This window comes from Phoca vitulina, unplaced genomic scaffold (assembly GCF_004348235.1).
Source record: "Phoca vitulina isolate PV1807 unplaced genomic scaffold, GSC_HSeal_1.0 scaffold67, whole genome shotgun sequence".
NCBI lineage: Eukaryota > Metazoa > Chordata > Mammalia > Carnivora > Phocidae > Phoca > Phoca vitulina.
The window spans coordinates 4,945,272-4,963,263 of record NW_022589770.1 but is presented as its reverse complement, the minus strand read 5'-3'; the positions used below and the strand labels follow the sequence as shown (position 1 = coordinate 4,963,263).

General features: G+C 38.9%; 1 protein-coding gene across 1 annotated transcript in view; it reads left to right on the top strand.

Annotated features, from left to right (window-relative positions):
- CCDC171 (coiled-coil domain containing 171) overlaps positions 1-17,992 on the top strand; it is a 317,703-nt gene that overhangs the window by 24,478 nt on the left and 275,233 nt on the right. Inside the window, exons 4-5 of the mRNA XM_032392436.1 lie at positions 8,511-8,685; positions 13,705-13,895. Coding sequence (XP_032248327.1) covers positions 8,511-8,685; positions 13,705-13,895 — 366 coding nt within the window. The remainder of the gene's footprint in view (positions 1-8,510; positions 8,686-13,704; positions 13,896-17,992) is intronic.

Sequence of the window (17,992 nt, the reverse complement as noted above, 5' to 3'; positions counted from 1 at the left end):
GATTTTATTTATTTGACAGAGAGTGAGAGACAGAGAGAGAGCACAAGCAGGGGGAACAGCAGAGGGAGAGGGAGAAGCAGGCTCCCCGCTCAGCAGGGAGCCCGATGCGGGGCTCGATCCCAGGACCCTGGGATCATGACCTGAGCAGAAGGCAGACGCCCAACGACTGAGCCACCCAGGCGCCCCTGTCATCAGAGTTCTTAGACCACACTATTCTCTCTTGTTTGATCAAAATGTTTTGTTATATGTGTTCACATTAAAGAGATAGGAAATTATTTCAGGGAAGAATGATAATTTTCTTGCAATAGGCTGTTATAATTGGTTCAACTCCAGTTTCAAATTACTATTCACTCTTATTGTTTCAGTTATTTGTTTAGATGATTTTACTTGTATTTTATACTAATTTTTTTAGTCATATAATTTCTAAATATGCCCATTATAAAGTAGAGCAGAGAGGAATGAAACTATCTAAAAACTAAGGCCATATATTTGCTTTATTAGATACTTCTAATGCTAATACATATCATACTGGTGATTGGCATAAAATAGCTTTAAAATCTGGGGTGCCTGGTTGGCTCAGTCAGTACAGCATGTGACTCTTTCTTTTTTTTTTTTTTAAAGATTTTTATTTATTTATTTGACAGCGAGAGAGATAGCGAGAGAGCAAACACAAGCAAGGGGACTGTGAGAGGGGAAGCAGGCTTCCCGCTGAGCAGGGAGCCCGATGCGGGCTCAATCCCAGGAAACTGGGATCATGACCTGAGCCAAAGGCAGACGCTTTAACGACTGAGCCACCCAGGCGCCCCGAGCATGTGACTCTTGATTTTGGAGTTGTGAGTTCGAGCCCCACCTTGGGTGTAGAGATTACTTAAAAATAAAATATTAAATAAAATAAAATCTGTGTCCATTGGTGGATGAATGGATACAAAAAATATAGTGTGTTTGTATACACACACACACACACACAATGGACTATTTTTCAGCCTATAAAAAGAATGAAATCTTGCCATTTGTGACAACATGGATGGGCTTTGAGGGCATTATGCTAAGTGAAATAAGTCAGACAGAGAAAGACAAATACAGTATGATCTCATATGTGGAATCTAAAAACAAAAATCCTAAAACCAAGCTCATAGATACAGAGAACAAATTGGTGGTTGTCAGAGGTTAGGGGTAGGGGGTAGGCAAAATGGGTGAAAGAGGTCAAAAGGTATAAACTTCCAGTTATAAAATAAACAGGTCATGGGGTTGTAATATACAGCATGGTGATTAGTGTTAATAATGCTATACCATATATTTGAAAGTTGCTAAGAGAGTAGATCTTAAAAGTTCTCATCACATGGGCGCCTGGGTGGCTCAGTTGGTTAAGCGACTGCCTTCGGCTCAGGTCATGATCCTGGAGTCCCTGGATCCAGTCCCGCATCGGGCTCCCTGCTGGGCAGGGAGTCTGCTTCTCCCTCTGACCCTCCCCCCTCTCATGTGCTCTCTCTCATTCTCTCTCTCTCAAATAAATAAATAAAATCTTAAAAAAAAAAGTTCTCATCACAAGAAAAAAATTTATAATTATGTATGGTGACAGATGTTAACTAGACTTATTGTGGTGATCATTTTGCGATATATACAAAATATGAAATGTTGGGCACCAGAAACTAATATGTAAATTATATCTCAATAAAAAATAAATCCCTTTAAAATCTCTAGGAATTTTATTGTTGTGGGTTCTTGGATAAATTATTTAATTTTTCTGAGCCTCAATTTTCTTTGACAGGTTTAGAAATAGAAGATTACTTTTGAGATTTATTAGTAGGCATAGGGTATGGAGAGAGGAGTTGCTTATAGGACTCACAGCTTCTAGATGAGACTAAGTTGCACTGATGTGGATGATTGGGTTGGGACAAAGCCACAGGATTTTCAGTGTTGCAGTGGTCGTTAGAATCATTTGAACATGGTAATAGAGATGTGTGAAATAGGACATGAGAACATGAAGCTATTCAGATATTTCCTTGGCCCAGACAGTGATGATAGAAGAGGAAAATCTTCTAGAGAAATGAGGATGGAAGAGGGTAAAGAAGAGCAGTATAGCTTTCTTTAGCCAAAAGATACTGGAAACTTAGGACCGAGTAGTAGACTTTTTAGGCTTCAGGACCTGATGATGTTGTTTGACTGATCTAGCCAGTCCTCTTGAGTAGGGGTTCTTAAGCTGGAATCCTTAGAAACAGAGACACCAAGGAATCCATATACTTAGATGTGGAAAAATTATATTTTATGTTTATTAACCTCTAACTCATTAAGCATTTCTTTCAGTTATGAAAGGCTTGACCCAGTTGGCCCTCCTTTAACAAGCCATCATAGTATTAGCAGTACTTTTGACTTTATATTCAGTAGAAATCACATATACACAATTCAGTTATTGCAAGTTTCAAAATATTGTTTATACCTGTCACTACCTTGAAATTACACTGGTTGTGAGACCTGTACGTAGAGCTTGTGATTTAGTGGCTTATTAAAGAAGTACATTATGGCATCACAGATTTGCTTTTATTTTACGTATTTGTTTTTATACTTTGATTTTTTTTTTAAAGATTTTATTTATTTATTTGAGAGAGAGAGAGTGAGAGAGACAGCACATGAGAGGGGGGAGGGTCAGAGGGAGAAGCAGACTCCCCGCCGAGCAGGGAGCCCGACGCGGGACTCGATCCCGGGACTCCAGGATCATGACCTGAGCCGAAGGCAGTCGCTCAACCAACTGAGCCACCCAGGCGCCCCTATACTTTGATTTTTTTAATTCTGAGAAGGCTTTGCCAAATTGCAGGGAGGGTCATGGCATAAAAATTGTGAAAAACCTTTCTCTGAGAGGCTGAGGCATGCTGTAGAGGATATGAAGGAAGATATGGAGGATGCCACAGAGAGGAGGAGGTTCGAAGATAGCTGGTTCAGCATAAAGATGTTAAAGAATGCAGACCTGTTTTCAAGGAGGGTGATCCCACTTTGCTACTGTCGCGTGTGTTGAACCCTTAAGTGAGAAAACAAACTCATGAGCAGAGGCTAGGTTTCTATCAGCTGTGTGGGTAGCTTGAGAAATCAAATATGGTCCAGTCAGGAAAAAAGAGGGACATTAATAGAGGGAATTGGTTGTACAAGTGATGGAAGACCTAGGAATCCAAATAGAGAATGGTGAGGTCACCCTAGAGATTAGTAATAGCAGGAAGCCACCACCGCCTATAGGCCAGAGGGCCAATGGGAAGAGATGATGTGACCAGAGTCCTGCAGTTGGGGCTGTTTGGGGGGAGGTAGAGCCATGGTAAGGGCTGTTCAGTGTTGAGATGTTGGAGGAAAAGCGGGGTTGGACCTTGAAAGAGATGCAGCTATTGCCAGAGACATTGCTAGAAGTCGAGCCATTTGGCAGCGGAGCATGGGAATTGTATAATAGAATAGAGCAGATGAAGGGTGTTGGGGAATGGACCTGAGATCAATGGGCAAATGATTGGCAGTCCACACCTTATTATCTATCACCCCTGTGCTCATATGTCACTCCTATACAGTAATATCTTGTTTCTGCGTAACATTGCAGGTTGCAACTCAAATATCCTCTATACGAAGGTGCTCCCACCCTTGCCAAAATGGGGGACACAAAGGCTTATTTATCCTTGCATCCATCTCACAGATGATACACGTCCTCACTATCAGGTCTTTATAATTTGGTACCTCATGAATTTAATTGAAAATTTACTATTACCAACATTCTTCATATGACGCCAGAGGGGAGGAGCCAAAAATACCCCCACTAATATATACATATAACAGATATGCAAAGGGCAGCTGCAGTTCTTAGTCTTAGAGATGGTCCTAAGGTTACAATGATAGAAAGGTAGGACTTTATATTTCAGAGGCTCAAGTTAGGATTTTGCTCATCAGATTTAGATCTTTTGTTTTTCTTATTGTTTGTTAATTTAGATCAAATAATGCTTTAGAACTGCTTTTTGAATATGGTAGGCATTAGCTACATGTGTCTTTTGAGCACTTGAAATGTGACTGGTCTGAATTAAGATGTATTGTAAATGTAAGATGCTGGATTTCAAAAACTTGGTACAAAAATGCAAAACATTTCACTAATAATTTTTCATATGATTACATGTTGACATAATGATAATCTTGGATATATTAGGTTAAATAAAAGACATTAAAATTAATTTCATGTATTTCTTACTTTTTAAAATGTTGCCACTAGAAAATTTAAAATTACACAAGACTTGTGTTATGCATCTATTGGACAGAGCTGCGTTAGAAGGCTGCCCGTCTCTTTAATTCCTATGTACAACATAATCAATTAGATGCCACCACAAATACCTGGGGTCAGAAGGCTAGGATTACTACTATAATTCTGCTGTCCATTGTAGTAACCGTTCTCACCTTGTTTCTCATGGTTAATTGCTACCACTTGGACTTCACCATGCTGGAATTCCATTATTTTAATTGAAATTGGGGAGTCCCTCTCAATCGTGATGTAGCCACCATTATCTGCATCATCTACTATAATCTCTGGTATATGGAGATTAGCTACCAGAGCTTTCTAAGGATGCCTGTGCTGTCCACTCCAGTGTATTTTGTAACATTTTAATTAGGAAAGGAATATCCTTTGCACTCTTTTTTTTGAGCTTTCAACTTTTATTTTTTTGATTTAAATTCAATTAATTAACACATAATGTATTGTTACTTTCAGAGGTAGAGTTCAGTAATTCATCAGTTGCATATAACACCCGATGCTCATTACATCATGCACCCTTCTTAATGCCCATCACCCAGTTACTCCGTCTCCCCACCCACCTCCCCTCCAGCAACCCTCAGTTTGTTTCCTATAGTTAAGAGTCTCTTATGGTTTGTCTCCCTCTCTGATTTCATCTTATTTTGTTTTCTCTCCCTTCCCCTATGATCCTCTGTTTTGTTTCTTAAATTCCACATGTGATTTCAATCATATGATAATTGTCTTTCTCTGCTTGACTTATTTCACTTAACATAGTACCCTCTAGTTCCATCCATGTTGTTGCAAATGGTAAGATTTCATTTTTTCTCATTGCTGAGTAATATTCCATTGTATATATATATACATGACATCTTCTTTATCCATTCATCTATCAGTGGACATCTGGGCTCTTTCCATAGTTTGGCTATTGTGGACATTGCTGCTATAAACACTGGGGAGCAGGTGCCCTTTCAGATAACTACGTTTGTATCATTTTAGTTCCTCTGCATCTTGAAGAGGATGTAGTTAGGGAAAGGGGAGGTTTTTGGTTTGCTCACATTAAACCACACCCATCTCCTAAGTCTCCATATTATGTCAGGAAAGTACTGGCATTTTGACTTTATTAAGTGATTGTAGGCTGGTGTTGAATTCAACTTACAGCCACCCATCTTAGCAAACTGTTAGAACTAGCTTATTAAATCCAAACCAATCCTATGTATGTTCTGCAGGTTTCTGCTAATATAAGATTAGCAAGATCTTGCATTTCTTTTGCTACATAAGCTATTTTCTCCTAGACCAGACTATGCATTTCTCCTCCTACGGCATACTGAGATCTGAATTTAGCCATGGTGACAAAGAGTGGTGGACGTGTGCTTGCAAATCTTCTTGCAAGGCAACTGTCTCAGGCGTGCTCATTAGTTAAGTCTTTAAGCCAGGGAAGGCTAATTATCTCAGACAGGGAGGAGAAGCTGCTTTTGTTGGTAAGGGATGTTTAGAGGGGATTTGGAAGTTTATAATTTTCAGGTTTTTGTCTAATTCCAAAAGCCCTCATCCCATTTCCTACCTTCCTACTTAATGCCCAACTGATACGTACTATCTTAACATTAGAAACTTGGTGAGACTCTTCATTCAACTTGTAATATAATCCTGCAGTCCCCATAATTAGATTTTCTGTCTGGTCTTTAGCCTTTTCAGCCATGGAGCTATAAGAAATAAGAGATTCTTTTAAAGTAGCATAGAGACTCTGGCTTTCTGACTGTTCTGAACTGAGATGCTAAAGCTCTGAGATTTATCATTTTGTTTTTAAGATTTTATTTATTTATTTGAGAGAGAGAGAGAGGGTAGGGTGAGAAGCAGACTTCCCGCTGAGCAGGGAGCCCGATGTGGGGCTCGATCCCGGGATGTCCCGGGATCATGACTTGAGCCAAAGGCAGATGTTTAACTGACTGAGCCACTCAGGCGCCCCTGTCATTTTTTTTTTTTTAAAGATTTTATTTATTTATTTGACACAGAGAGAGAGACAGCGAGAGAGGGAACACAAGCAGGGGGAGTGGGAGAAGCAGGCTTCCTGCTGAAGCAGGGAGCCCGATGCCGGGCTCGATCCCAGGACCCTGGGATCATGACCTGAGCCGAAGGCAGACACTTAATGACTGAGCCACCCAGGCGCCCCTATCATTTTGTCTTTATAAGTTCTCTAACATAGTCACATTTAGCCTTTCTACCCTACAGGTCTTGAAATAAACAATGCTGCCCTAATGGTTAAGTGCAGTTGCTACCTCATCTCCCCAAGGCTTGTCCTCAACTGGCACTTTATTATAAACTGCTCATGATAATTTAAGTAGTGATCCCACTGTATGCCATGGATCCCTGCAAAAGTATCCCATTTCTACCTGCAAAGGGGTCTTCAGTGATTGACAGGAGGCACTATCCAGGAGGATTTGAAGCAACAGGGAAGACAGGGGCGCTGCTGAAAGTAGATCTGGAGCGGGAGAACTACCCTGGGTTCACTACTTCTGCCCTTATAAGTATATCACAAGTGCCTCATCGTGGTCAAACGGGAGAGGCCAGTTGTCAAGGGAACCTGGGAAATGTAGTTCCGACAATACAGAGCATAGCTGTAGAAGAATAGGGAGGGGTCTGGGGGCAAACAGGTGAATGCCTGGCACGACTGGGAATGCCCAGATGTTAACAACGTTAGTCTTATGAGGGGGGAGACAGTGGGCAGGGAGGGATAGAGTGATTCTGAAACAAAATAAGTTATCTTTTTTTTAAGATTTTATTTATTTATTTGACAGAGAGATAGAGAGCACAGATAGGCAGAGTGGCAGGCAGAGGGAGAAGCAGGCTCTCCACTGAGCAGAGAGCCCGATGTGGGGTTCGATCCCAGGGCTCTGGGATCATGAGCCTAGCTGAAGGCAGACGCTTAACCGACTGAGCCACCCAGGCACCCCCAAAATAAGTTATCCTGAATACGTAATTAAGATTCTATAATTTTTTCTTTACGATTAAAAGATATTTGTAAATTCTTATTTTGTAGGCATAAATATTTGAAGACGTTGACTTTGCTAAAATTTTTTAAAAATAAAAATTACTATTTTTTATCCTTTATACATGGAAAAGTGTGTAATTCTGCTGCACTCTACATATTAACAGCTACTTATGGTAATTTCTGATGTTGCCCTTTGGAAATTCTTTCATCTTTTCTTATCTGATAATGGGACCATCTTTTTCTAGTCTGGTATAGTAGCTCAGTGCTTTCCTACGTGATGCCTTTCTAGCATTCTGTCTCATCCACCATCTCTTTCTTGACCACCAGCAATACATGATTTTGCTTTTCTTTGAACTATTGTAACATTTTTACCTCTTTTATAAAACTTGTCCCCTGTGCCTTTCTATAACATTTCATTACTTGAGATCTGGGACTCTATAATGTTTGTTTTTATATCTTTAACTGTACCTGACACATAGGAAGTATTTAATATTACTTAATGGATTACTGATTAGACCATAGAATTTTGGAGTGGGAATGGACTTTATAAGTCATTTAGTTCTGATTCTCTGACTTATCTTCTGTCGCACTACTCATGAAAAGTTATTAGATAAATTAGATCTAGTTATTAAATATCTAGTTGTCTCGATATTAGATAAATTAGATATTAGTTCATTAAAATCCCTGCAAAATTGGCACTTTTATTACTTTGTGCTCCATCAGTAATGTCATAATCAAGAGAAATAATGCAGACAATATTTACTGAACTATGCTTTGATGCAGTTTCCTTCTTGACTTCATTTAAGGAATAGGAAGTGGAGAGGAGAGAATGAATTTTAAAGTACTTACTATGTGTCATTTTTCACTTCTTAGCCATGACTATTTCTGATTAAAACTTGCAATTTTTAAGGACTCCTGGCAGGCTCAGTCAGTAGAGCATGCGACTCTTGATCTTGGGGTCATGAGTTCAAGCCCCACATTGGGCATAGAGCCTACCTTTAAAAAAAAAAAAGTTGCAATTTCTCTTTATTTTTATAGGATCATATAAGCATTTTTTGTTTTTTTCTCTAGTGGAGTCTCTAAAATTAGAAAACTAATGAGTGTCATTTGGTAAGGCTAGTGCTTCTTTTCCAGTCTTTTAGAAAAATATAAATTCATAAATTCTTGTCTTATCAATATTATAGAAACATTTCTCTAAGACATTTAAATGTTTGGGTGCGCGATCTCATAATCTTGGTGCCATATTTTAATATTGGTTCGTGATCTCGAAATCTGTTTTAGCTGGCAAGCTACGAGAGCCAGATTGCCAAGCTGCGATCTGAGGTTGAAAAAGGAGAGGCATTGCGACAAAGTCTGGAATATGACCTGGCCGTTGCTAGAAAGGAAGCTGGTCTTGGGAGACGGGCTGCTGAAGAAAGATTAGCTGAGGCACATAGGATCCAAGAAAAACTCTGTGGTAAGACTATTCTATTTTTTCCCGTGTTTAGGGTTTTAATCTTATTGTGTAGCCTCGCTCACTTTGCGTATGTTCACCATAGAGTGTCAGGGGTAGGCCTTTGATGGACACAGCCTTACTGGGTGTGTATAAAGTCTTCTAGCACTCATGTGAACATTCAGCTACTTTACATTAATTTTTTGTATGTTGTGCATGTGAAAAAGGGGTTCAAAATTCTGTTAATCACTTTGTAGAGCAGTTGTTCCATGAATAATCAATCAGCAGAATCACATAGAGATTAAAAAAAAAACCATTCACAGGCCCCTGGTCACATGTTTTCTGAATTAGAATTTCTAGCTTGAGAGAGTATATGTTCAAGAAGGACTGCAGGTGATTTTGTTGATTGGCTAGGTTTGGGAACCACGGGGTTAGAGGGTGGTGCCTAGAAAAGTAAAATGTAGTAGATTTAATCCTCAAAAGCTCTCTGTTATGTAGCATATGAGCACTTAAAAATATTTTTATTTGAGTACAATGTAGGTGGGCGCCTGGATGGCTCAGTCGGTTAAGCGTCTGCCTTCGGCTCAGGTCATGATCCCAGGGTCCTGGAATCGAGTCCCGCATTGGGCTCTCTGCTCGGTGGGGAGCCTGCTTCTCCTTCTGCCTGCCGCTCCCCCTGCTTGTGATCTCTCTCTGTCAAATAAATAAAATCTTAAAAAAGTATAACATATGTAAAGAAATGTGCCTAATGTAAGTGTATAATAAGAAGCACCCAGATCATGGAATGGAAAATTACCAGAAGTCCTTCCACATGGATTTATTTATTTATTTATTCTGATTTTTTTTTTTTTTTTAAGATTTTATTTATTTATTTGACAGAGAGAGACAGCTAGAGAGGGAACACAAGCAGGGGGAGTGGGAGAGGGAGAAAGAAGCAGGCTCCTCACTGAGCAGGAAGCCTGATTCAGGACTCGATCCCAGGACCCTGGGATCATAACCTGAGCTGAATGCAGATGCTTAACGACTGAGCCACCCAGGTGCCCTATTTATTCTGATTTTTAATAGCAAGGATAAATTGTGCCTCTTTTTTGTACTTCATATTAAATGGAATCATATGAAATGTATTCTTTTATGTCTGGCTTCTTTCCTTCGACATTGTGTGAGTTCATCCATATTGTTGTATGAACTTTGTGTTGATGCTTAGTATTACATTGTATGACATACCACATATATTTATCAATTTCCTGTTAATGGGCACTTGGGTAATGTTGCTATGAATATTCCTTTTTTTTAAGCTTTTATTTTTAAGTAATCTCTATACCCAATGTAGGGCTCAGATTAACAGCCCTGAGATCAAGAATTGCATGCTTTACTGACAAGCCAGCCAGGCGCCTCAGTGTTGTTATGAACATTCGTGTATGCAGCAGGTTTTAATTAAGAGAACGTTGAACCTGAATTCAGAAGATTTAGATTTAGATCCTGGTTTTACCACTTACTTAGTGACATTTGAGCCTAGGTTGTTTTAAGGATGAAGTGAAAAAAATGAAAGTTCTTTGTTAACCACATGGGACTAAACAAGTGTTAACTTGCAGTTACTGTAAAGGTTCTAGGCCCGAGTTGTCGCCAGCTGTCTTGGGTTATTGCCACTGGTCAGAAGTATTTTTGATTATGTCTGGCATTTAATAACCACAACACTATCTGGAACTTATGAATATAAGAATTGAAAGGCACTAGATATACAAGTTAGTGACTTTGATTTAATAATGAGGAGGTTGAAGTCCAGGGAAGATGGGAAATTATTTTCCCAAAGTCAAATGATTTCAACAGATACTTTATAGAGGAAGATAGAATAGCCATTAATGAGATGAAAAATGCTTAACCTTACTTGTCTTCGGAGAAATGCAAATTAAAACCACAGTGACTGTTTATTACATACGTATTAGGTGGTGCTAATTGGAAAGACTGTCAATACCAAATGTTGGTAAGGATGTAGAGCAACTGGAACTCTTATACTTTGTAAGTGGGAGAGTAAATGGTACAACTACTTTGGGAAAAAACCTGTTAAATCTCTTTTAAATAAACAGTTGGCAGACAACTTGTTAGATAGTCAAAAGTTTGTGAACTGGAAGCACCAGATACTCTGGAATTAGGAATTGGAATAGCAGTAGTAGGTAAAATAAGGAGGGTTAAATGAAAGCTTTTTGCTTTAGAGGCAATTGGATTTTTAGATCTCCTTCCCAAGAGCAGTGTACTCTGGGATTTCTCTCACTTTCTAGTGGGAACTGGGAGTAGGGTGGCTTAATCTCTGGAGATGATAAAATACAGGGTCTCCAGACTAGCAAAACCAGGAAGATAGCATACTCAATGCTGAATATTGAGAAAGTATTTCTTCCAGCCTCCTTTTTCTATTGGTTTCTCCAAAAGCTAGCACCCAGATTTCTGTTCTCTATGTGGGAGCTTAGAAGACTCTTCTATAGATCATCTGACCAAACCAAAAGGAAAAATCTAATGATACTGATGTTGGGAGTCTCCTAATAAATGGCCCACCAGATCCTCCTCCAGTGAAGGACCACAGTTATCAAGCCCTATATCCTCAAGTTCAGAATCTAGGTGGTGGGTATATGGGTGGGTATATGAGTGTGTCACCTTTACAGTTACCTTAATTGAGAGAAGACAATCAAGAGTTACCAGATGCTTGGGGAGAGCCTCTAAAATGGAGAGAAAAAAAATAATTTGGAAGAATCAGAAACTGCAGGGAAAAGGAGATTTAACAAACAAGTAGCATTAATATCTTCAGAGCTGAAAGAGAGTATATTTTATCCATGATGCAAGAACCAGATGCTATAAAAAAAGGGGATGCTCTTAGAACTTAGAAATATGAAATCAGGAATGAAAAATGTCATTGGGAGATGAAGATGGAAGAAATCTCCTAGCAATTAGAGTAAAAAAGGCAGAGGTGGAAAAGCAGGAGAGAAAAGGCAAGAAAATTTGAGGGTCATTTTGAATAATAGGTAATATTGAAAGAAGAGATAAGAGAAAAAACAGGGAGGGATAAATCAGCAATGAAATTATTTAAGAAGTCATCTCAGAACTAAAGGTTATGAGTTGCCAGATTGAAAGGGCCCATTGAATATTCACCACCAAGACAAGAAATAGACCCACCTGAGGGCAAAGCATTATGCAACTTCAGAAAAATAGAGACAAAGTGAAGATCCTAAAGCTTTTCAAAGAGAAAAGACACAAAGCACACAAAAAGGAAAATAGGCCACATGCAAAGGAACAGGAATCAAATGGCCTTAAATTTCTTGCCTGCAATCTGGGATGCTAGACCATGGAATAATGTCATGTAGAGAGAGTAACTGGATTGGGGGAGATTTTTTGTGCCTTTTATACCTTTCAATTTTGAACCTTTTGAACATACGATCCATTTGAAACACAAACATTGTTTGTTTGTTTATTTTAGTTTCAGAGGAAGAGTTTAGTGATTCATCAGTTGCATATAACACCCAGTGTTCATCACAAGTGCTCTCCTTAATGCCCGCCACGCGGTTAACCCATCCCCCCACCCCCTCCCCTCCACTAAACCTCAGTTTGTTTTCTATAGTTAAGAGTCTTTTATTGTTTGTCTCCCTCTCTGATTTCGTCTTTTTTTATTTTTCCCTCCCTTCTATGTTCCTCTGTTTTGTTTCTTAAATTCCACCTATGAGTGAGATCATGTGATATTTGTTTCTCTGACTGACTTACTTCACTTAGCATAATACTCTCTAGGTTGCAAATGGCAATATTTCATTCCTTTTGATGGCTGAGTAATATTCCATTGTGCGCGCACGGGCGCACACACACATACACACGCATATATATACCACATTGTCTTTATCCATTCATCTGTCGATGGACATCTTGGCTCTTTCCATAGTTTGGCTATTGTGGACATTGCTGCTATAAACGTTGGGGTGCAGGTGCCCCTTTGAATCACTATGTTTGTATCCTTTGGGTAAATACCTAGGAGTGCAATTGCTGGGTTGTATGGTAGCTCTATTTTCAACTTTTTGAGGAGCCTCCATACTGTTTTCCAGAGTGGCTGCACCAGCCTGCATTCCCACCAACAGTGTAAGAGGGTTCCCCTTTCTCTTGCCAACATCTGTCATTTCCTGACTTGTTAATTTTAGCCATTCTGACTGGTGTGAGGTGGTATCTCATTGTGGTTTTAATTAACACAAATATAATTTAAAAATAATACTACTAACTGTGGCTTTTTTTTTTTCTTTCTATTTGGTTTGTTTAACAGGTGTGTTTGTATGTATTTCCTCATTTTATCTTCACAGCAGCCTAACTAGGAGGCATTTTATTCCCACTAAGGGTTAGAGAGTCAGAGAGGTTTAATCAGGTGGTGGGTGATGGAGCCAGACCTGTAAAGGTTTCATTGCTTCTTTTCTAGATGCTGAAATAGAGCAGCAGCCACAGTGAGTTGAGAGGTGTTAGTTACTGTCGAGGTAATACTAGGATGAGAGGGGAGCTGAGCCTAACCTTGGTGGAGTCAATAGCTAGAGTTCTAAGGGCTGGAACAGTGGCTTCCAACCTCAGTTTTGTGACAGCCTCACATGTAAGTGTGTTACAACTAATTTGTTGCCAATAGTCAAATATCAGAATTTGTAATCTATCAAGTGTTTTTAAAAAGTAGCCCTATAGATCACAGTTTAAAAAACCCCACAGCATTTGATTTATTTTCTTGAATAGGAGAAACGTAGTAGAATTGCAGTTGGTGCTAGAGGTGCACCTAAACTTGGGCATGCCTCTAGGAATATGTCCTGCCATTTTATGGCAAAATCACCTTTGTCTGGAGAGGAAGAAGAGATTGAGAAATTAGAGAATAGATTGTTCTGGAACAGTGAGTTTTTAGAGTTGACTGGTGTGAAGTGGTTAAATGTTTTGTTCTAAGATCATGTTGTAGATGGAGTCAACTCCAATGCCTCGGTGTTTGAACTCCTAGGGGTTTAATTTGTGGTTGTAAGTATACCTATTATTCTTTTATATTTTTAATAGCTCAGAATGCAGAACTTCAAGGAAAGGCTAATGAGATCGAGAAGGCATTCCAGACTTCCCAGCTGAAGTGGAAAGAAGAATGCAGAAAATTTGAACATGATTTGGAGGAAAGAGACAATATAATTCAAAATTGCAACCGAGAATATGATTTACTTATGAAAGAAAAAAGCAGACTAGAGAAAACTGTACAGGTAAATTATTATTGTTTTTTTAAAGATTTATTTGTATTAGAGAGTGAGAGAGCACGTGTGCATGCTGGGGGAGGAGCGGAGGGAGAGGGTGAGAGAGAATCTCAAGTAGACTCCCTGCTGAGCGTGGAGCCCGACGATGTGAGGCTCAATCCCAGGACCCCGAGATCATGACCTGAGCCAAAACCAAGAGTTGGATGCTCAACTGACTGAGCCACCCAGGCACCCACCAGGTAAATTGTTTTTATAAAGGAATTTTTCTAGATTCATTGAGATGTGTTTCACATTATTTGAAGTTATCCTTGGAAAGGAAAATATCTACCAGAAATCAAGAAAATCTGATTTCCTCCTACCCACCCTCCCTTCTCTCCCTCTCTTCTTTCCTTTCAGGGGCATTTTTGTGGGTCTCTTTTGTAATATGCTTTAGCAATATATTAATAATATGTATGCTGTTTTCTTTTGTGAAAAAGAGTTTGAGATCTCTGATCAAACTAAAAGAACTCACTAATGTAGAAGTATAAGAAGATGAAAACCTCCAGTCCTTTAGGTTCAACAGTACGAAAATTTGGAATTTTAGAAATGTGGGTGCTAGATTTTGGTCTGAATATACAATAAATATAAAAAAATTGTATATGATATGGACTTCATGATCTATGTAGAGTACATTCTATATAGATATGACATGAAAAATATTTGATGACCTTTTACTGAAATTATTTGAGCTATTTTTTTCTATTCTTTGTTCTTTTTTTCTTTAACTCTCTAACGTGAAAGTATGGTGTAAGGTTGAAGTTGCCAACCCCTTAACAGAGTTTGAATTGCCTATATTTGTCATTCGTTTTGAAGCACCAGTTTAAATAAAAAAAAAATACACGATAGAAATGCTTTACATTTACCACTGGTGTAAATGGCTTTTCAGAACTCTGGAGAAATAAATCTTTATTAGGAGTAATTTTACGAAGCGTTTACTAAATGTAAAAGTTTCAGTACAAGGTTCCGTGGCATTGTCAGCAGATCCGATTTCGTCCATTTCAGACACAGTTTGTCTCTTCCTGTAGTGTTCTGTTCCCAGATCCTCCAACAGCGCTTCCGTGTGCCGGGGCTGCCCCAGCTGAATGGGCGGAGTTTAGGTGGCTGCAGGCGCTCCAAGTGCCCCGGTGGCCGCCTATCACCTTCCCCACGTAGAAGGTCTAGAGCTACGGGGAAGGAAGCATAATGGCAGCGTATCGTCAGTCACTCCGCCTGCACCTCAAGTTATAAGATCTTTCTGTGATTTGGCTCAGCTACTTGATAGGAGAACTCTGCTTGATTTTATGCCCCTGGCTTTGAGCTGATCTGCACAGACTAAGGGGGAATATGGGGTTGAATAGGTGGCACACTAGCCCGAAGGGGAAAAAGCTCAAGGCCCTTTGTGATGACTTTCCATTAGTGAAAATTATAAGGGTCATCTCTACTATGCAGATCCCTGCTACTGTTTATATGGACACAGAAGCTTTCTCTCCTTCCCATATCAACCACACAATCTTTCTCCTTGTGTTAATGGGAACTTCGTTTTAAATTGAGTTTCTTGGGGAACCTGCATTTTATATATATATATATTTATATATATATTTTTTTTTAGTAGATTTTTTAAAAGATTTTATTTATTTGACAGAGAGAGACACAATGAGAGAGGGAACACAGGAGGGGGGAGGGGCAGAGGGAGAAGCAGACTCCCCGCTGAGCAGGGAGCCCAATGCGGGGCTCTATCCCAGGACCCCAGGATCATGACCTGAGCTGAAGGCAGCCGCTTAACAACTGAGCCACCCAGGCGCCCCTATATTTTTAAGAGTTTGAACCAAGTTAGATCTTATAAATGTAGTACAACTAGGAAAACCCAAGAAGAAAAGCCTTTTGCAAGTATTATCTGTAGAACAAGAAATTAGTCGCAGTCCAAACCTTAAAATTTTGACTTTTTAAATGTTTAACATTGTAGCATTTCCTTATCCTGATTTGTTGCACGAAATTCCTTTCTTATCACCTTTGGTAAATACAGTGTACTCTGTGAGTTTTTTTTTTTTTTAAAGATTTTATTTATTTGACAGAGAGACACAGCGAGAGAGGGAACACAAGCAGGGGGAGTGGGAGAGGGAGAAGCAGGCTTCCCACCGAGCAGGGAGCAGGCCGCGGGGCTGGATCCCAGGAGGAAGGCAGCCGCTTAATGACTGAGCCACCCAGGTGCCCCCTCTGTGAGTTTTATATGTAAATTACGAGGGATAATCCAGACAGTTTGTTCATAGGTAATTAGAACTTTCCATATTATCTACTTTACCTATAGATTTACATATAGATTACATATATTCTACATGCTGATGAGCAAAATATAATATATTTCTATTAATGATTTTAACATAAATTATGAGTTTTAGCCATCTATAGGTAAGGAGAGCCCTTTGTACACTTGAATTGGGGATGAAGGAAGAAAGATGACTTTGATTGATCTAATAGTAAAGCAAGATTTTATTCATATAAAGGAAGCGTTGGAAAAACATCAGCAGGAGAAGAATGAGATGGAGTCTCATATCAGGGAGACAGCACTGGAGGAGTTTAGATTACAAGCAGAACAATGGGAAGCAGAAAGAAGAGAGTTACAATTTATAGTACAGGTATTTTAAAAATAATAATTCAGTTCCTTAAATATGTCTTTTTTAATGCTTATGATATTAAAAATTACATTAGTGCAATAATTGGCTAGCTTACTCAATACAAAAATGATTCCTAATCTTTGATCTCTGGAAGGTCATGTTTCATTTGTGGTTATATGACAATATGGGCAACCGTAACGAGAAGATACTATCAGAATTAGAGTTGGGTGACTTCTGTTGCATAAATTATGTGATTTTTGAGACACGTATACATTTGGTATTTTATTTTTCCAGTTTAAAATATGAGACTGTTCACAATCTTTAAGAGCATAAAGAAATAGAATGATTGGATTTTAGTTATTAAAGGATACTTATAAATTAATATAGCATAGTGATTTTCAACTCTTTTTTTAAGAAGAACAAATTAAAAAAATTTTTTTTATTTAAATTGAATTAATTAACGTATGATGTATTATTAGTTTCAGAGGTAGAGGTAGTGATTCATCAGTCTTATGTAACACCCAAGGCTCATCACATCACGTGCCCTCCTTAATGTCCATCACCCAGTTACCCCATCCCCCCACTCCTCCAGCCTTAACGACTGAGCCACCCAGGCGCCCCAAGAAGAGCAAATTCTTAATCGTGTTCTATTTACTCCTTTTCCCCAACACACAGAATCCCCAAGGCTTCAGATAGGCTGGTTGGAAAATAACTGATTATATCCAACCCCCATTGTAGATGAGCAGATGGAGATTATGATTTACTCAGATCATAGACTGAGTGATTAATGTGGGAAGACTACCAGTCAACAGATTCTCACTTTGGTATACTGTGCATTTTTTTCAGGAGATTATATGTAAGTTATTTTGAAAGAGAGATAAGAGAAATTCAAACTGTTAATTCACTGACCAATTAACTTAAAATTTAAAATAAATTTCCATAATTTCTTCTATTACTTATTTTGTGATAAGAGATTTTTCTCTATACAAAATGACAAATTGAAATATAGTCTTTGTAGACATCCAAGATACACATTGTATGAATGAAAAATATCTATCTAAAATAAATTTTGGAGTAGTTTTATGTTCCAAGCAACTCTGCAAGACAAAGGCAGCCAACAACGTGCAGAGAATAAGAGCCATCTTATTTCTTTAAGAGTGAAAACTGGCAGTAAACAGTGGAAATATTGAATTTGTTGAATATGTAAGTATTCAAAATACCAACAAATCCACGGCTTTCCCAAACCTTTGGTCTTGGACGATGATTTTCCTACCAGTCACTCCATCTGTAGAATCTGGAAAGACATTACAATCATGCTTTAGACCTCTTGGTATTCTTAGTCTGTTTGTCATTTGTGGCCTTTCCTTTCTTCCTCCCTCCCACCCTCCCTCCATTCCTTCCTTCCTTCCTTCCTTCCTTCCCTCCATTCCTTCCTTCCTTCCTTCCTTCCTTCCTTCCTTCCTTCCTTCCTTCCTT